At 37.6% G+C, this 21,686-nt stretch overlaps 1 protein-coding gene across 1 annotated transcript; it reads left to right on the top strand.

The window, feature by feature from the left end:
* The first annotated feature begins 1,747 nt into the window (after positions 1–1,747).
* On the top strand, positions 1,748–13,891 carry LOC117289519 (zinc finger protein ZFAT-like). The gene is made up of 6 exons (XM_033770664.1): positions 1,748–1,834; positions 4,851–5,022; positions 5,932–8,924; positions 9,390–9,473; positions 11,748–11,887; positions 12,899–13,891. The coding sequence occupies exons 2-6, from the start codon at positions 4,857–4,859 to the stop codon at positions 13,101–13,103; spliced, it is 3,588 nt and encodes a 1,195-aa protein (XP_033626555.1). The 5' UTR covers positions 1,748–1,834; positions 4,851–4,856; the 3' UTR covers positions 13,104–13,891.
* The last annotated feature ends 7,795 nt before the right edge of the window (positions 13,892–21,686 follow it).

Raw genomic sequence — 21,686 nt, 5'->3', positions numbered from 1 at the left:
GCATCAAAACTTGAAAATGCTTTAAATTCCAACATCTCAGAGGGGGCACATCACCCCTCAGACTCCCTAGATTGCCCAAGAGAGCACTATTTTAAGGCCTAAAAAGTTTCCGGGCCCCGACAGGGGGCCCCGGATCCGCAATTATGACTTACGATGCCAGTGCAGTTATCCATGCAAGGTAACTATTATTATTTTATTCCCTCTACCGAAAATCTTAACAACCTACAGCTAAACAAAAGTACAAAAACACAGAAGTTAAAAAAATTAAAGCAAAGATAAAAACAATGATTTAAAAAAAATTATAAAACAGAAAAAAAACATAACGTAAAATCTCAATCTAAATATTCAGTCAGTTTCAAAGTAGACGAGTACATACAGTATGCTAGCCCAAAGAACTCTATGAGTTCATCCTCTGAAAAGATGTGAAATTTCGTGAAATTAGAGTGATGCGGTGATGTAACAATTAGTGTTTTTTACGGCTGGAGCTGTATTGTACGATCTATACATGTACTTCCCCGGATCTTGCGCCTATCTAATGTCGGGTATACTGACTTAAGATTTTAAGCCTTTTTCTCAATTTCGGCCCGGAATGTGTCGTAGTCCAATTCGTGTTTTTCATCAGCTTCGAAATCCGGACGAATTCCAGCAAATTTTGTTTTGATTGTTTCTCTGCTTGATGCCTATATCATCTTGTCTCCTCTTCCGGCCTAATAATTATTCCTGCAAAAACAAAAGTTTGGTTATCGCATCATATTATTTGCCAGTGATCGACCTTTTACATGGTTGTATTGAACACTTAGTATGAAGAGAAAGTGTTTTTAACAATGTCGGGATTTAATTGAGTTTTTTTTTTTTTAATCGCGAAATAAATTTCCCATCAATTTTGTGTTTATCCAAATAAGCTATTTTTGGACTGTTGCTGACATTCACAACGGGACAATCTGTCGTGTTTTTGTGACTTGTTTTCAAAGCCATTTATTTTACGTACAAATTTATCTTTTTAAAATTTGAGTTGCACCGGTTTTGTTTCATACAAAAATGACAGATTCGTCTTCATTTCAATGTACTGCTACATTATTTTGGTCAATACTTTTCAGGTAAGGCCGAAAAAGACTGAATTTCAGAAGCCCTTTGGACTAATTATATATTCACACAGAGGTCACGCAAGATAAAAGAAAACGAAATTTGGTGACCTGGAGTGGGTTTGTTGCCTGGAGTGGGTTTGTTGCCACACCCGAAGGCAACAAGTTCACGTGGGCGGGTGTGATCGATAAGGATCAGCAGCAGATCGAGTAGAAATACTTAGATTGAAATCTCCAATTTCTAAGACAGCTTTCCCTCTTTTGTTATCTTATCCATGGTAGACTCAAAAAACTTGTTAAAGTTGTCTTACGAAGTACCAGGAGCCCTGTTGTCACGCTGAATTTCAATGAAAAAAGTGACTCAATGTCATCATCCATGATTCCATGGAGGTTCACGAATATAATCCGAAATTTCAGCGAGTTCTAACGAATGAATAACAATGCAAAGTAACATAATGATGAACAGGAAGCAAAACAATGCATTATAACATAGCAAGGCAAAACAAAACATTAATAGCCGCACAAAAGTTTGGGAATGGCTTGAAAGATGTACTAATTTTATTATTTATTTACCTCCCCCCCCCCCCCCCGCCTCCCACTTGGTTGGAAGACATGATAACTATGGAGGGCGCCCTTCATGCTTATTTTTATTAAGCTTTTGTCTACTCCGATCCTCTGCGTCTACCCGCTAGCTGCAAAAGTAATTCCTTCAAAAACGGACTCAGTTTAACATTTCGAATGAAATTGTGTAGGTGAGTTAAAAGAATACCATTGTATAACCTTTAACATTGGTGGAAATGATAAGTTTTGTAAGGGGTCACTAAGGCCCAAGGGCAATGAATGAGTTAACTTAATGGGGATAATTTTATATAAGTCTGAAAAGAGTCACTCAACGCTTGGCGCTAACTCCTAGCCCACCTTGTTGAGCTGTTAATGGCTCCGCTTTTAACATCGGTCTAATCACTGTCACCAGTAATGGTGACAGTGATGAGATCGATGTTCTGGTAACAGTGATGAGACCGATGTTAAAAGCGGAGCCATTAACAGCTCAACAAGGTGGGCTAGCTAACTCCATGCTCAACGACATTAGAATTGACAATGATAAAGGGAAGGTACACAGGTTGTCGTGAGGGGTCGTGAGTTGTCGGTATTTAGTGCAACATGACTAGACCCAGTAACTGGGGCGCTGTACTCCTTTTTTTCCGAATTTTGACATTCGCTGTCGTAATGATAATGTAAAAATTCGAAAAAATTAGTACAGCGCCCCAGTTACTGGGTCTATTATTGGACGAATTTGTGTGCTTTCAGATAAAAAAAAAAGACTTCTAATAAGTTCTAGCTAGTACTAGTAGTAGTAGTAGTAGAAGTCTTTTATTATTATAGTGAGAAATTACCCCTTTCTCAAAAACTATGTTACTTCAGAGGTGGTCGTTTCCCACAATGTTTAATACTATTAAAGGCAGTGGACACTGTTGGTAATTGTCAAAGACTAGGCTTTACAGTTGGTGTATCTCAACATATGCATAAAATAACAAACCTGTGAAAATTTGAGCTCAATCAGTCATCAAAGCTGCGAGATAACAATGAAAGAAAAAACACTCTTGGCACACGAAGTTGTGTGCGTTTAGATTGTTGATTACGAGACCTCAAGTTCTAGATCTGAGGTCTCAAAATCAAATTCATGGAAAATAACTTCTTTCTCAAAAACCATGGCACTTCAGTGGGAGCCTTTCTCACAATGTTTTATACCATCAACCTCTCCCCATTACTTTAAAAGGTTTTATGCTAATAATTATTTTGAGTAATTACCAATAGTGTCCACTGCCTTTAAATGCTCGTTACCAAGTCAGATTTTAAGTTAATAATTGCTTTGAGTAACTACCAAACGTGTGCCTTCCCTTTAAAGTATTAATTACTTGAAATAATTAAAACTTACCACAGAACCTTTCTTGGTAACCAGTAATGGGGAGAGGTTGTTAGTACAGTATAAAACATTGTGAGAAACGGCTTACTCTGAAGTGACGTAGTTTTGGAGAAAGTTGTAAGTTTCCGCGAATTTGATTTCGATTCAAGACCTCAGATTTAGATTTTGAGGTCTCGAAGAAAGCATCTGAAGTGATCGAAAAGCACACACTTTCGTGTGACATTATTGTCTCGCAACTTCGACAACCAATTGAGCTCAATTTATTCACAGGTTTCTTATTTCATGCATGTGTCACAGTTGGTACACCAAGTGAGAAGACTGGTCTTTGTTTGACAATAACCAAACAGTGCCAGGGTCTTTTTAATGGAGTGTATGTAAAAACGAAATAGACACTGGGGCGCTGTACTATCCTGGTGTCTACACCCAGTAACTGGTGCGCTGTATTTTTATTTCATTTTTGAATGTCAAAATGTCAAAGGAAAAAAAAGAAGTACAGCGCACAAGGTACTTGGTCTACCTGGTGTCATGGGTTTTTCAGTAGGATCATGGGAAAATTGTTCACATGTAATCAAAAACAAAAATGATTTTTTTAAAAATCATCTACCCTTCCTTTTAACAATGACAGTTGCACTTCGTTGTGAGTTGAAATCTTAAAGGCAGTGGACACTGTTGGTAACTGTCAAAGACTAGCCTTCACAGTGGGTGTATAGATCTCCACATATGCATAAAATAACAAACCTGTGAAAATTTGAGCTCAATCGGTCATCAAACTTGCGAGATAATAATGAAAGGAAAAAACACCCTAGTCACACCAAGTTGTGTGCGTGTAGATGGTTGACTTCGAGACCTCAAGTTCTAAACTTGAGGTCTCAAAATCAAATTCGTGGAAAATTACTTCTTTCTCAAAAACTATGGCACTTCAGAGAAAGCCATTTCCCACAATGTTTTATACTATCAACCTCTCCCCATTACTCGTTACCAGGTAAGGTTTTATGCTAATAATTATTTTGAGTAATTACCAATAGTTTTGGTTTTCGTTGCGAGAGATAGTCCGCTATTAACGTTGCTAAATGCATTGAGGCACGGTCATATGTTTTCAAACCTGTCATTGGTTGGTATTTTATTTAATATTCAGAAGCTAGTATGGCGTGCAAAATAAATAAACAATTTCATTCAATTACTATTGAACAAATTTAATTACATTTTTGTCCTACAAGACATTTTTATGGCTACTACTCTAGATTAAAATCCAGAGATATCACAAGGTATGACAGTAAAACATCCCACCACCCTTGAAGCACAAACACTTCATCACAACCGTTTTCACCATTTCAGACCAGCAATGTTCGGCCAATGTTGGATTTGGGACGCAGGATGTTTTTCCGTATGCCACTCGCGCTTGTGTGATAACTTATAATGACATAATATACCACAATGTGTTGTACACTGAGATTGTGAAAAGACTCAATACAACCTAATTTTGCTTGCACACTCACACTGCATGCAGGTGATCAACAACTCAAGCTGACAAACTACACCACCTTGGACCAATCACCAGATATGGAAAACTTATCACAGTACACATTACAATGAAATCACTGTATCAATGAAATCATTGGGCCTGTAAGACCAGGGGTCGATTTCACAAAGAGTAAGGACTAGTCATAACTTAGGACTAGTCCTAGTAGATATACAAATTGCATGGTTAGTGTTAAGTTAGGATGAGTAACTCGAGATAAGACTAGTCCTAACTTTGTGTGAAATCCACCCCTGTGCCTGTCTATGACCGATTTTTAAATTTCCAAATTGGTGTAATTTTCTTGGCACTGGTCTTTTCTTTGTAGCCTCCTATGTCAGTCTCTCCTGCACCATTAAAGAAGGACATCATGATTTCATTGAATGACAAACAAACCAACAAGATCAACAACCCTGCTAGCTTATCTTACCCCTGTGGCATGTCTATGGAAAAAACGGAAGAAGGGACTGGTCAAAGCTCATTAGAAAATACAAACAAAGGTACGACGGATCTTCCAGTATTTAAAGACACTGTACTTTCAAATGCTTGATTTTGAGACCTCAAAATCTAATTCTGGGGTCTCAAAATCAAATTTGTGGAAAATTACTTCTTTCTTGAAAACTACGTCACTACAGAGGGAGCCATTTCTCATCATAAATACTACCAACAGTCCCCACTACTCGTTACCAAGTAAGGTTTTATGCTAATAATTATTTTGAGTAATTACCAACAGTGACCACTGCTTTTAAGTTTAAAAAAACACCAATTATATTACAGACCTTGTAGCTTAGAACCTTCACTATTGCACCAACAGACTAATTAAATATGACCAAACTCGTTGCTCAGTTCAACTTGAAAGTTGAACATTTCAAAAACTCATATCTCAAGAACTACTTTGCATAACTTTTACCTTAAATTGTAGACTTTTGATTCTGTTCAAACTTTTTAAACAGAGATGGCAGCATTGTGACCTTAGTACATCTTTAGATACCCAAAAGAAGCGCACATGTGTTGACCCATATTGATAACACACATTATTGTGTAACACGCGCAAGACTTTTGCTTACATGTACATGTATAGCGTACAAATGTATGGACACATTCAACATCGCCTTTACATTGTTCAATGACCATCCAAAAATGTCCAACAAAAAGCACTCCTAAACAATTCACAAACGTTGAAGTTAAACTTAAAACTGAACCTTATAAATTGGTGGACCTGAAAAAATGCTACACAGAATGTGACCCTACTGACTTCGACTTCCGAGTCAAACCAGAAATTGAAGTCTTTAAGTGAAAAATCTTTGTGGTAGTCTGTGGTACCAGTAAGAGCTTAGGTACCAGTGTATAGGCGGGTTAACAGTTTCAAATTAACATTGTATAATCTAATGTCATTAATTCTTTTTCAGATTTACCTACATCACCTTCCACGGATGGGACCATTTTTCTTTGCAAGATCTGTAACATCTACTCAATCAATCTCCCAGACCTCAAGAAACATTATTTTGATGTGCATAACCTCCCTCAAGATTCTATTGACAATGTTATCGTTCCTCTTAAACCTTTGAGCGGGACCACATCGCTGACCACTAGTAATGCTTCACCTACAGCAACTATAAAAAGGAAACGAGGGCGACCGAGAAAAAATAATAAACCCAAGGACTCATCTCCATTTATAAAAACTGGGCAAGTAGCATTTATTGGGTCAGAGAAGCTCACTGTTGTATCTGCTTCAACGCTTCATGGAGACAATGAGGCAGTAGATGGAGGCAAGCCACCCAAGCGTAGACCCGGTCGACCACGGAAGACTGAGGCAGACCGAGAGAAAGCCAGACAGAGTTTGACTGACAAGAAGCGGACTGAAGAAGAGGGGCAAGTTTGTCAAATGGATGAACAAAAAATGGAATGCGGAAATTGCGGGAAGACATTTGCGAGGCTTCGGCAGCTCGCAAGCCATCGATGCCAGTTTGCTAGGGATGAGGAATCGGAGGAATCGGAGGATTCATCACAAAGTGAAAACGATACTGAGGATGTTACGCTTAATTTAATCCAGCTGAGTGCCACTGAAGCAGGCATTACCTCTATCAATGAGGGCTCTGATACAAATACTGATAGGCTTAAAATCCCAGTACATGAGGTCCAACAGACCCTCAATGACAAAGCACCCACTTATCCAGCGTCCTATCATCCAGCAAGCCTGAAATTTTATGCCTGCCCTGTCTGCAAAAAGGTCTTCAAGACTAAGCAGATACTCATGCTGCACATGGCGAGCCACACTACAGACATGGCAGACAAGCCCTACAAGTGTTCCAATTGCAACTATAGCACTTCACTGAAGGCAAATTTGAAGGCCCATGCTAAAAAACACACCAACGATAGACTCCATTGCTCTCGTTGCAGCTTCAGCTGCATCAGCAAAGGGATCCTCTCATCACACATGAAGAAACACAACATAAAAGCCACTCTGTCTTTCTGTGATTTGTGCAACTGCCGGATGTACTCCAGTGGTCATCTCCTTCGTCACCTGGAAAGGGAGCATGATATCAAATCAGATAAAAGAGCCACAGATTATTATAAGCAACAGAAGCTGTTGAGTAGAGCTGGTCAGCACAACTTGATCTTTCAGTGCCACATTTGTCACCGTAAATTCAAGTACAAACGAGGCTATCATGAACACATGATTTTGCATAAGCGCAACAAACCGTTCAAGTGTACTGTCTGTCCATATGCATCGGTGCGCAATGGTGACTTGGCGAAACATGTGCGGAAACATTGGTTTATCTTCATCTGTCACTTGTGCCGATCTAAGTTTTTGAGCCTCGAATTGCTGAATGTTCACTTGGCATCACATGAACAATCTGAAGGCACGAGTGATAAAGCCCTGAAAGCCATGCTGGAACAAAGTATTAACATCAGCTTGTACCAGAGTTCTTCAATCGGCATAATTGAAATAGATAATAAGAAAGATTCATGTCAATCATTAACGACAGACATTGTTAAAAATGAAGGCACTTCATGGGATGTTGAGAGTAGCTGCGGTAATATTCCTTCGATCTGCCCCAATGACAAAACTAATGGTTCTGATGTTATGAGTCAACTCAATTCTCAAGATATTGATACTCATGAGCTCATGGAGTTAGGAGAAGTCTTCAGGGAGCTTTCTTTCAAGAGGTTGAACTACAACTTGCTGTACCAGATCCGCAACCTTTACGGGGAGAACGAGTGCCCAGTTTGCGGAAAGTTGTTCAGGTTTCGTCCTCATCTTGACGTCCACAAGAGGATTCACAAGACAGAGAAGGAATTCAAATGTGAAGAATGTCACTATTCCTCCCACTCCAAGCAGAGCTTGGAGAGGCACTTCAGTAATGTGCACTGTGGAAACAGACACAAATGTCCCTGTTGCAGTTTCGAAACGCCAAGTGATCTTTACTTGCAGAGACACCTGAAAAAGCACCACAGTCCCAATACACTAAAGTGCACCAAATGTGACATGACCACTGAGAGTGAAGATGTTATGAAAGCCCACATCACCTCAAACCATCCTGATTTATCGATGCTGGAACTGAAGGAAATCATGGGAAGAAACATCCACCTACGTGGTAAGAATGGCCAGTTAACAAACCTCACCTGCCACTTCTGCGACCAGGTCTTCCGCAGAGTTTGTGACCTCCGAAACCACATCTGGATCCACAAGGGTATCTACCCCTACAATTGTAAACTCTGCAAGTTCAAATGTCGGAGCAAGTCCAATTTGGACTCCCACATGTTCAAGCATTCTGACGCTAAAAACCACCTTTGTGACGAGTGCGGAAAATCATTCAAAATGAAGAGTACTCTCAGGACGCATCGCATTGCGCAGCACTCGGCGGACAAGCAGCACAGTTGTACACACTGCGAGTTCAAGACGACCAAGCAGTCACTTCTTAAACACCATATGGATGTTCAACATCAACAGGAGCAAGTGAAGACCTTCCGTTGTTTCCATTGTATGCAGTACACAAACACCAAGGATGCAATGCGCAGCCACTGCCAACAGGAGCATCCAGAGACCATCTTCGATGAGACCCTCACTTACGAAGTCCCAGAGGAGCGGATAACAACCCTCAACATAAGCATCAATCACAAGGACGGGGCACTCCACTACAAATGCAGTCAATGCGACGACGTCCTGCTGGCAAACAATGGTGAGTTGGGCCAGCATCTACGAGAGACTCATGGTCTAGCAATCACAACAGGACTAGACGTTGATGGAGAAGCAGAAACCGAACAGTTACATGCTGGAAATCTGAGTAGTCAACTTGACTTAAGTTCCTTACCTCAAGGTCTACAGGTACAGCTGATGGATTCAATGAGTGACAAAGCAAGCGCAGAGCAGTTTTTCCAGGAGCTCATCGATATACAAGTTAGTACGATTGGTTTCATGAATGTTGCAAACGAGATATCTGCTTCAGAAACTTAGGGTGCGTTCGATAAGCTTCCCTGGGTCGACCCCGGTCTGCCCCCGGTACTTTCGAATAGCTTTGTCGTCATTCAAGGGACTCACCCGGGTCAGCCCCAAGTGCCCTGCTCAATTGGGGCTGGCTCGAGGTGCAAGAAGTCACCATGAGAGGGCGAGTGTGATCGTTCGATTAACTCTTGTCAGGGGCTCACCCGGATGAGCATCACAGGGTCCACCAGGGGAAGCTTATCCAACCCACCCATTGTTATCATTTTCCATAGTTCAGGACTTCATGCTGAATATTTAGTTTACTAATATCAAGCTTTGTATATCGTCGGTTGAGTGCGTTAAGGTCAAAAGTGCAAGTTTCATAATGTGTAATAATGATTGGATCCTTTTTTCTAAGTCATTGTTTCATTGATCAATCAGGAGATAGCGGCTGCCGTTGCCCAGGTTGACAGCGAGTCTGGTCCTCAGTCTAGTAAGGAGTCCATCATGAAAGGAGAACAACAGGTGAGAAAAGCCAAGCTTGTAACATTTTTTTTAACAGTGATAATAATGTGGAAGGTTTTTATACGCTTTTTCAAGCTTTTTCTCAAACTGCCTCACACTTACACAATTGTTTCCCCTGTGTTTATTAGCCCCTAAGCACTCCTAAAACCATTTCACCAACCTGCTGGAACAAGCTCCCTCTTCACATCCGTGACTCATCCTCGATCAGCTCATTCAAGACTCAGCTAAAAACACATCTTTTCAGACAATGTTAAAGCGCTTTGAAACGCCTGTGGAAAGCGCTGTACAAATGTTATTTATTTATTTATTTATTAAACTCCTTCGGAGGATGCAGCACCGGTAACAAAATTTGGCACACACAGGTTGAGAAACATTTTTATGGACACTTTCTACCCTAACTGGTACCCATTTTCTCCTTGGTGATGAGAAGCAATTATCAATGAATGTCTTGCTCATCAAGGAACCCATACTCTAAACAGTACTTACATGTAATAGGCAGAAGACATTATGGGCCTACTTTCTTAAAGCCTACATCAAAATAATGGTCAGCAGAAACAGGTTACCAGACAACATTGCATGAAGGTTACATAAATGGACTGGTGGCCAACTTAATTTCTGTTTAGCAAAGAGATATGCTAAGCAGTTTTTTTTTGCTGAAAAGCTTGGGCCTGGCTACAGGCTTGATAAAGTTGGTCCTTGGTCATTTATTTGCTTGCATGTTTTATATCCATAATGGACGGCATAGTTCAATCACTCATCTACTTATGCCAATTGGGTTTTTTTATTGCTTGCAAACAGCATAAAAATCAAGAAGCGAGAATTAGTTAGAACTGAAATCCAGGTTTTGGATGGGCTGTGTAACATGGGCTTGTTTTGCGACCCTTACCAGAAACAAGTTTCTGATGTGAAATTCATTAAACATTGAATGAAACCATTTCTAAGAACGTTGTAGTAACCAGAAACGATTCCTGGCTTAGGTACATCTCCATTAAATTAATGGTCTCAAAGTAAACTGTCTTCAACAATATTGGATTTGGATGCTTTGGGTTTTTTTAAAGGTTTTTTTAAAGGCAGTGTAATCTATTGGTAATTATTCAAAATATTTATTAGCATAAAACCTTACTTGGTAACGGATAATGGGGAGCGGTTGATAGTATAAATAATTGTGAGAAACGGCTCCCTCTGAAGTGGATGAGTTTTCGAGAAAGAAGTAATTTTCCACGAGTTTGATTTCAAGACCTCAGGTTTAGAAATTGAGGTCTCAAAATCAAGCATCTGAACGCACACTACTTTGTGTGACAAGGGTGTGTTTTCTTTCATTATTATCTCGCAACTTCAACGACTGATTGAGTTCAACTTTTCACAGGTTTGTTATTTTATGCAAAGACTGGTTTTCGACAATTACCAATAGTGTCCAACGTCTTTTAAGAACTCCATTTACAATTTTTCCTTAGTTAGGAGAATCTGTAAACCAAGCCTCACCGAGCCAATAACTAAATTTTGGTTTGGTCGCATCCCTGCCATTGATTCAAACTCATAAAATTACTTAACCACTATAACCTACATAATGGTTTCATGGGTGCGTTTTGGCAATCCCAACCAAAAACTGTTTCTGACGTCATATCAAAATGGTCACCGAGCTCACAACTCGGTTATCGTTCAGAACGGTTGGGGTCGCCAAAACGCACTCCTTGTACAGGTTGCGAAAACAAGACTCTGGGAAGAGATAATTTTTTAAGAAACATTTTCAGATGAAGACTTTGATCTTAAAGGCAGTGGACACTATTGGTAATTACTCCAAATAATTATTAGCATAAAACCTTACTTGGTGCAAGTAATGGGGAGAGGTTGGTGGTATAAAACATTGTGAGAACTGGCTCCCTCTGAAGTGACGCAGTTTTTCGAGAATGATGTAATTTTCCACGAATTTGATTTCGAGACCTCAGGTTTAGAATTTGAGGTCCCGAAATCAACTATCTAAACGCACACAACTTTGTGTGACAATGGTGTTTTTTCTTTCATTATTATCTCACAACTTCGACGACCAATTGAGCTCAAATTTTCACAAATTTGTTATTTTATGCATATGTTGAGATACAACAAGTGAGAACACTGGTCTTTGACAATTACCAATAGTGCCCACTGTCTTTAATAAACCATTGCATGCAGTTTACCAGTCTTGTTCCCCAACTAAAATAGAACATAACCAAAACAGAAACATGTGCTTGTTTCGTTCAGCTTTTTACCTTGTGATTGTTTTGTTGGACTTTTCAGGTGGAAACTAATGTAAGTGTCTCAGAAACGATCGCAGCTGTCGGTTTTCTCACTGCTTCTGAGAGCCTGATAGAGGGCGGTATACAGAGCCAAGGGAACATGCAGTCAGTAGATTACAAGCAGTATATTACAGATGACAGGCAAGTACCTAGTCAGGGACATAGGCATATAAAACACTTTAACTTCTATAAGTGAAATTTAAAAACATCAGAAAACATATCTCTTTTAATGTACAGTTTCATGTCAACTTTTAAAGATACCCATAAAAAAGGGTAAAATTTTCTTTTGGTCTGTCATGTTTGTTCTTAAACTATTCACTAGTTGAATATACGCCTCTAAAGAAGGTCCGGTTTGGATCGAAACAAAGCTAAAGCCATCTAACCTACTCATTATATATAAACTTTTTTTATGTAAAATCTAATTCAGGACATGGGTATGTCACTTATGTCTTCAATAAAACTGAACTTTAATTGATGTAAACATTTCGTTGGGAGCTTGTTATCAATAAATTGTTGTGTTGTTTTTATTATACATGGTGTTGGCCTATATATTGTTTAAATCCTCAAACTGATGTGTGATAGCCACTGTAATATATTCCTTTCTCGGGCAAAAGAACACAATCCAAAGCCTATTTGGTTGGGATTTGAACTCACAACCCTGCACTCTAGAGCAGATTTCTTTAAAGGCAGTGGACACTATTGGTAATTACTCAAAATAATTATGAGCATAAAACTTTACTTGGTAATGAGTAATAGGGAGAGGTTGATACTATAAAACAATGTGAGAAACGGCTCCCTCTGAAGTGCCATAGTTTTTGAGACAGAAGTAATTTTCCTGAAATTTGATTTCAAGACCTCAGATTTAGAACTTAAGGTCTCGAAATTTACCATCTAAACGCACACAACTTCATGTTACAAGGGTGTTTTTTTCTTTCATTATTATCTCGCAACTTCGATGACCGATTGAGCTCAAATTTTCACAGGTTTGTTATTTTATGCATATGTTGAGATACACTAACTGTGAAGGCTAGTCTTTGACAATTGCCAATAGTGTCCACTGCCTTTAAGCACAAGACCCCCGAGCGTGTCCTGAGTGACATCTATGTCATACACACAAAAAAACTAACTATTTCTTTACTTCCATTTTTACAGATCTGAGCAAGATGTGGTCGTTTCTGTACATGAAGTCATCCCTGAAGTTTGTGAGGTCGGTCAAGAAGCTCCTGAGGTCATTCAAGAAGCTCCTGAGGTCATTCCAGAAGCGTCTGAGGTCATTTCAGAAGTGTGTGAAGTCATTCCGGATGCTTTACTGGAGCAAGAGGTCACTGATGATGATGGGGTCAAAGTTCAGGAATAGCACAGTCAGCCCATGCATGTTATTTCCTCAGATCAGTGGTTATCTTAAAAATTTGACAATTGGAATGAAAGTACTTTTCAGAAAAGCGATGGGATAGAATATCGCATTAGATACCAACACAGGGAGATTCAGTTCACTAAAGTTTGATGATTTCACGACAAATAACTCTAGATGTGCCATTCTGTAATTACAGTTTCTGACATCATTTATCTTGAGAATGATGAAACCCTGACAACAGAATGTTGTCCTCCTTAGTAACTAATCGTGGGACAGTGACTTTTGTCAAATTTGATTGTTTTGAGATAGTTATAGGAACACGTTGCCTTTGAAAGCATTTGTCATTGAATATAGTTGGAAAGATGTTTTTAAAGTAGAGTATGACTATGCCTCAAAATTGCTTGGTTTCCCTTTATACTGCTAGAACTACCGGTAACATGGTCTGCCATTTTGTAGACCAAATTTTTCACTCCACCAAAAAAAGGGAAAAGAAAAACCACCCAGTTTCGAGGCATATTTGTGTGGATCATAAAACTCCTAAAACATTTTTCCAACCATTCATTTAATAACAAATGCTTTTAATGGCCCAAAGTTCTCAATCCAAGGCAATGTGGCCTTTAACTCAGAATGACAGTATCTGACTTATTGCCATCCCGAGAAAGATCATGTGAAGTATCACGGATGTAATCACCCCAAGTAAAGTCCTCTTAAAGCCATGAACACTATTGGTAATTGTCAAAGACCTGTCTTCTCACTTGGTGTATCTCAACATATGAATAAAATAACAAACCTGTGAAAATTTGAGCTCAATTGGTTGTCGAAGTTGCGAGAAAATAATGAAAGAAGAAAAGCCCTTGCTTTTACTTCTTTCTCAAAAACTGTTACTTCAGAGGAAGCCGTTTCTCACAATGTGATCGTCAACAAGTAATTTGTTATTGGCTAACAATTATTTTGAGTAATTACCAACAGTGTTCAGTGCCTTAACATTAACCTGAGGGATGTTATCATCTTCAGATATGAGTTTGCTGATGTAAGAATTCTTGGGAGAACTTGGGTAAGGATTACCTCATCTATAGTTAAACAAACTGGGCAAAATCTCATGGCTCTGCTTACCGTCGAATTCTGCGCTTACTATCAGTTCACTATTCTCCACTTACTGTGCAAGCACGAAATTTCTGCGCTAGCTGTGTAAGCAAAGAATACCTTATAACTTGGAGTAAGCTTGACATATGTGCGTAATTTACTGATTCCTTAAGTGCAAATATTTGCTAGCGGTAAGCAGAGTCATGAAACTGGGCCGACTTTGTACACTTTGTTTGAAGTGTGGACAAAGTTGAAATGGATCAAAGTCTGCAAGTCATTTCTGATTTTAAAGAGCAAGTCTTGAATATGATCGAATATTTTCATTGTATGTTCCCACCTTTTCCTTGACTCGATTTGTAAAATTTGTTCTGAAGAGTAAATTACTTGATTAAAGTATAATATGAACTTGATAGGTACTGGACTTGACCTGTGTAGCCCATTTACTTTTTTGAGATGGTTAGAAGCAACAACTATTGAGACTAAATAATTTGTAGGCCTATATGATATACATGTATCTTCAGGCCTACAGTACATACACCTTGGAGTCACTCTTTAAGGGAACTTGTCCAAACTAGTCCAGGAAAACCAGCGGATAAGTACTGTTCAGGACAAAGTTTCTTTAAGTATTGTTTGAAGCTTTGCATGGTGTGGAGAAATAAGAAGAAACTATAAATAAATAGTAAACTTGCGGGTAGTACCATGTGTTGAGATACAAGCACATCTACAGTTCCAGAAGACAATAGTTTCTTCATTAACGACGACTGATCACCCATCCTCGAGCCAACCCCTCCAGCAGCAGCTCACCCAAAGAATGTCACACTCCAATGCACACACATCCAGCCAGCAATAAACTCTCGACCATCACGGACCAAGAACAGCTTCGATCCTTCCATCCAAAATGCTCCTCCATCCAGAACTTACTTAAGCTCCACCATCGCCCGCAGTCCAGCATTCTCCTGAAGACGAGCAGAGTATACTTTTTAAAACGTCGAGACCAAACTAGCTCTGTTCTTACAAAGTTCTTTATCTAACGTTAGTTCACCATGTTTTGAAATTTTGTGTCGGAGAAACCATTGGAGAAATTCCTACATACACATAGTAGTGTCGAAAAGCACAGACTTATCTACTGGGAAAACAAGCAGAGGGTCTATAGACGATGTGTCCTGTGACATCACATAATTACAGAAGAGCCACTGAGCCTGGACTTCCTTCAGGCATGATGGAAGAAATCATAAGATCTTATATTTTATGGAGATTGCACTGTCTAATTCTTATCAACTTTTGATATTATGAAAAAATATGACATCTCAAAACTTTACCAGCTTTTACTTTCATGTGAATTATGACACAAAATGTCAACTTTCCCATATGAGCAGTACAGTATCTTGCCTGCCAGAATACCCAAGGAACGTACATGTACAAGGTCACACTTACTGTAAACAAAGTTCACATGGTCTATACATTTGGAGTCACTCACTATAATCAACTCCCTCTAAACTTTACATCTTAGGTAAATACAATGACATCCAAACGTTCCACACCGCAGAATGCTCAGCAAGGTGCATTGGCATAGCTGTCTGTAGTGATCTAAAACCAGCGAGTAAAACATCGTCTCTCATAGAAATACAGACTGATAGAAATCAAATTAAAAAACGACATTGGAGAAAAAATTCAATTGTTATCCGATTACCTGTCTTGGATTAATTTTGACAAGACCCCTAAATAATTAAGGGAATAATAGGGTAGCTACTACTTCTTTCACGGTCGTTTAAAACAGAACACCAAACAGGGTGGATACGTGCGCATTACAAGTCTTACTATTACTATTAGTGTTACTGTTACTGTTACTGTTACTGTTACTGTTACTGTTACTGTTACTGTTACTGTTACTGTTACTGTTACTGTTACTGTTACTGTTACTGTTACTGTTACTATTACTATTGTTAAAACAGGCATGGTCGAATTGCCGTGTGATATAAAGGTCGAAGGTGAGGGCTTTCATCACACGGCAATTCGACCATGCAAGGTTTTAAACGACCGTGAAAGAACTAGTAGCTACCCTATTATTCCCATTAATAAATACCTTTTTGGTTAAAAAGGCGCAATAAAGTTAGAAACTCTGTAAAGTTTATCCGATTCAGAGTGCTTGAGCTCTGTATGTTTCCACCTCCATGGTATGTTTAGTATACATGTACATGTACGACGTCCGTACGCGTGTGTTCTTGGTGCATATTCTTGGTGCATATGTTCTTGGTTTCCCTTTCACATACAGCCCGGCCAACTCACCGACAGCGCCTGCGTCGTAACAAGAAACGTCTTGTATCAACACTAGCGTGGAGTCTCTGCTCACAACCGGTTATAAACACTGGTCCTTATCAACGGTTTAAACACCCCCACGTGACGCGCTCTCCACCAATAGGAATAGCGAAACTGTCTGAGGTATTTATGAACATATGATAATAAGGAAAATACTACTTGGGTTGAGACCAACAAATGAGTACAACTAAAAAAATTGAAGTATCACAGTTTTATTTTAATACACACAGCACTGATATGCTGATTCTACATAATAATGACAAATGCATGTGCACGGCTTAATTGCGTGCAAGTCAAAAACAAAACCAGAACCTGACAATTAACAAACCCTCTTTGCAATCAATATTGTTTTAGACAGACAACGGACAACTTGCAAAGCGGAAAAATTACACGCCCAATCGGAAGATTGGTAACACTAACTCAAGCAACAATAACACTTAAGTATTACAAAGATTTGTAAGAAGTAATTTCGTTGGAACAGAAGTTTTCTTTGAAAATCTAATGCATCTTTTGTTTAACAGGATCAAAGGTCAAAAAGTAAAATTCAGCTTATCTCAGTGTGTTCACATAAAAAGAGTTTGCATTTTAAAGAACAATTTCTTCTCAAAAAAAGTTGAATGTTTAAATTAAGAGTTTTAAATAATTGTGTAATCCCTTGAGTTATATACTGCAAGATCCCTTTAGTTTCATAACCCTCAGTGCTTGAGTGCTAGATCAAAGAAGACTTTTTCTTAATACGTTAAGAAAATGATAGCTAGTTTGCAAATATATGGCTGTCATAAATTGTACCTTACTGTTCTTACTGGTTACACTTATTTCCCATTCTAAGATACGCCGATTCTTCGTGACTTCTAAAAGGTTCCTCATAGAATAACTCCAAAAGTTCATCTTATTTCTGCAGGAAATAAGAACGACAAAATATATTTAGGCCATTCACAAAAATTTATTTATTTTCAATGTGAAAGCTGACTGGTAGTAAAGTTCCTACCAGGAAAGAATTTCCTATATCAAGATTGTTTATTTCAATTGCACTGATTGAATTACGTGTACATGGAAAACATAAATAAATTTGTGCGAAAAACCCTGACAAAACATGAATTGTTTGTTGTTTGTTTGTTGTCTGGTTGTCCCAGGGGGAAAAATAACAATAAATAAATAAAATTAATAAATATAAAATATATATTTAAAACGACTGTTTCAAAGGTTGGAAGGATTATGTGTGTGTTTTGAAAACAAAAACCTATTAGGTATTTTGCCTTTAAGAACATTTTTAATAACAAAATATAAAAGACATCATCAGTAAAGTTGACAACAGAAAAAGTTGTTACATTGTAGAAACTACAATTCAATAACAAACGAGGTATTTCTGCAATATCCAAATTTACTGATAATTATGCAAATCTATTCAAGGATAACACATGTTCTTTAGATGTCTTGTTGCTGGTTTAAATTAAATGTAGCAATAACATATTAAATAATAGTGAAATATACTCTTTAAATCTACATTATATATTTTCGTTAACGATTGGTGAAGTTCATTATAAATTTTTAAAAATATCTTTTATTCAAATATTAACGATATGCCAGAATGGTTGTCTACAGTCAAGGCATGCGTGACACCCTGCAAAAGTAACACATATATCGCCTCAAAAAAGAAAAGTGGGTACAACATTATTAGTCATTTTATAGTTCACATTGTTCACAGTTTTCAAAAGAGTAAGCAGCCTACAGCCTTGACAAGGAGACTATCAATAAAAATGTCTCTCACCAGTTTTCCCAGCATTTGCACCATTGGACATAAAAACATTGGAACTGCCTATAAATTATATCAACTTGTAATATATTCAACTAAACAAATGAAACGCAGATCCAAACCCTTTCTGCAAATTTTAATTGGTTTTGGGCGGCTCCAACATCTAAAAGGCTTTTTTTTTATCAGAACAATGCAAGTTCAACAACACCATTTCAAGTTTGAAATTTTGGTATTATATTTAAGCATAAGGTCCCAAAATGTCTGATGTCTAATTAGTTTTTGTGAGGGTGTAAAATGATGTTTCTAAAGTCACTCCTGCATATGTACCATGAAGCTATGCTACACAAGGTTAACTTGACCTAACCATTTTGTGATTTTCATGGTTGAGATGGCCTAAAAATATGTCTCTTTGTACATGTCCATGTAGGGATGAGAGCAATTACACCTTCTTCATGTGTTATGTATACAAGAATCATTTTGGTGTTCTACCATATTAATATTCTGGTCTCGTGACACAAATTTCAAAAGATATTGCAAGTCTCAGATACATGTGGTGCTGTATTTTGGTAACCTTGTTCTGGTAAGCGTAATTTGTTTGTGCTTAGTTACATTTTGTGCTTTAAAGGCAGTGGACACTTGGTAATTAGGGCATAGGGCAAGGGTTGCCATCATCAGGGAGGTTGTCAACAATTTTACCAGAACATGGAAAGTTTGGTTTATTTTCAGGGAACTTTCTGAGAGTTGACAGTTCTGCTACATCAAAGAGTGTTTTTTCCTTTGGGTTTTTCTTGCCACATCTTGCTTTTGTCCTAGTCATCCAGTTAAATAAATCATTTGCAAGAGTTGTGTCGACATAATATTCTTGTCAATAACCCCATCATCCCTGAACAGTTACAACAAAATAAACAAAGCCCCCCATAAAGGATTTGGGTACCATTTCAAAATGTCCATAGATTTACATTAAACTTACAGGGTTTGAAGATAATGATAGCGGAAAGCTTCCCTACAAAAATTACTTACTGAGGTGCTGTAGTTTTTGAGAAATGAGTAAACCAATGTCATGAAAATACGTTTGTAAATTATTAAAACAATTTTTGTCCCATGAGACGAAAAAAAATTTCATGACATTGATTTACTCATTTCCCCAAAACTACAGCACCTCAGCACGTAATATTTTCAGGGAAGCTTTCTACTATCATTATCTTCAAACTGTGTATTAAAGTTTAGTGTAAAACTGTGGACATTGTGTTTTTTGTCCTACAAAAGTTACAAAAACTAATAATAAAAACCAGATTCAAACTAAACGTAAATGGATACTTCTTCCATATCAGATTTAAAGGTATCATTGCATTTGCTACAGTCGTAGAAATGATTCAAATAGACAAGTACAAAGTAAATTAAATCTCTATTATTACGCATATTATTCACAATCTTTGACTGCAGCTCGCATATTCTATAAACATAGCATTGTAATGCTGAAAAAATAGTTCAGTTTATATTAAATTTGTCTTATAATTTCTAATAAATTTTTATTCAAATGTGTATTTTTAGTGAACCATTGTTCACTGTTATTTGTGGAAAGAGGGAGGGGAAAGATACAAAAAGGTGTATTTATAAACAAGTTTGTTATAACATACGAAGAGATATTGAATGTTGGTAAAAACAACTGCTCATTCTTTAAGTGAATTTCACTTTGTTTCTTGCAAGTAGCAGACAAATGTCTTCCAGAAATACACCGTCTGCAGGTGCTCTGCTTTTCAATAAAACTTTTAAAAAAACACTAGAGATTTATGACAATCATTCCACGGAACTTCAAAGTTGAAAATTCTTTCAAGAAAATTGTGTTTTTATTTTGTATCAAATAAACAGCTCTTGAGATGAACAAATTGACTGCTAATCATGGTTGTAGCAACTCTTATATCAGACTAACTTTCCATTATTAAGTTCAACTGCGGTCACTAATTTATTCTAACTTGAAATGGGAAGGGTTTGAGAATTCCATATCAAAGGTTCTTCTTTCCTTTTGTCTTTCTTTTGTTTGTTTTTTCTTTTTCTCTTTTTTTTCCAGACGAAAATTTCTCAAATCACTGGAGGTTTTTAAGCAACAGCCCTTTTTTCGTGTTTTCTGTCTCAAGAAGACTTATTTATGCAAAAAATTGGCTGACATCATAAATCTCACAACAGCCTGGACATTTTTTCATGCAACGAGAAGCCCCAATCATAACGTGTAAGATTTTTCTTTAGCACCATTTTAAATGTTTTTAATAATTCTTATACACACACGTACATAAAAGTCACATCCTAAGTTCTTTACACGTCTGGGGTACCATGCAAGAATATGTATGTGACCTTCAACGTTTACCATAGCTTTTCTCTTACACCTAGCCTACAATAACATTCTTTTTAGACTTTGTGGCAACTTCTGTCTGTTAAAAAAATATGTTTAACAGCTCAGAACAATTCGGAAATCCCAAACCTTAACTCGTTTTAACATATTAACTGTTAGAGGAACACGTTGCCGTGGATCGGTTGAGTTGATCTTTGAAAAGCGATCTGTAACCATTTGTTATAAAATCGGTATGGTTAGAAAGATGTTGTGAAAGTAGAATACAATGATCTACACAAATATGCCTCAAAGTTGCCTGGTTTTCTTTTTACCTCTTCGACTAACACGGTCGGACATTTTTTTGAGTCAATATTTTTACTCACATAAATGGCCGACCGTGTTAGTTCGCGATGTAAAATGAAAACCGTGCAATTTTGAGTGATACTTGTGTGGATCATTATATTCTACTTTTAAAACATCTTTCTAACCATATGCATTTCATAACAAACGGTTACAAACGCTTTCTGTAGACCAACTCATCCGATCCAAGGCAACGTGTTCCTTTAATGCAATTATATTCAATGATATTATTGGTGTAACATTGTAACATGGTAACACCCTGCCCTCCCCACATTTAACCCCACTTCAAGATAGGGTTCAAGACTTCCAGGGGTTAACCCAAATACCACAGTTTCCTTAATTGTGTTTTTGTTTTTGTAAATTACACATTTCTTATATCATTTGAAGTCAATTACAATTTTGGTGCACATAAACATCAAGGCACCTGTGTCAAATCTCTTTAAAAATTACTTAGACCTAAAAACATAGGTATGTGAATGTTGGCCAATATTTGTTTCTTCCGAAACTACAATGAACGTTACAGTGAACTTTATAGAGAATTCACAGAGAGTTGTTCTTTTTTAAAGTGTTTTACGGTTGTTTTCACACTAACAATTACTACAAAACTTTTAACTTTACTGATTGGTTTCTACATAATACAAATACAATTACATATACCATTGAACACCACTTCTTTTTTTTTCTTACCCTAAAACACCGAACATTGGAATTTGTAAATTAGACATTCTAACTAGTTATTCGTTATTAT

Source organism: Asterias rubens, chromosome 4, assembly GCF_902459465.1.
Source record: "Asterias rubens chromosome 4, eAstRub1.3, whole genome shotgun sequence".
NCBI classification, from domain to species: Eukaryota; Metazoa; Echinodermata; class Asteroidea; order Forcipulatida; family Asteriidae; genus Asterias; species Asterias rubens.
This window is presented reverse-complemented; position numbering and strand designations above follow the sequence as displayed.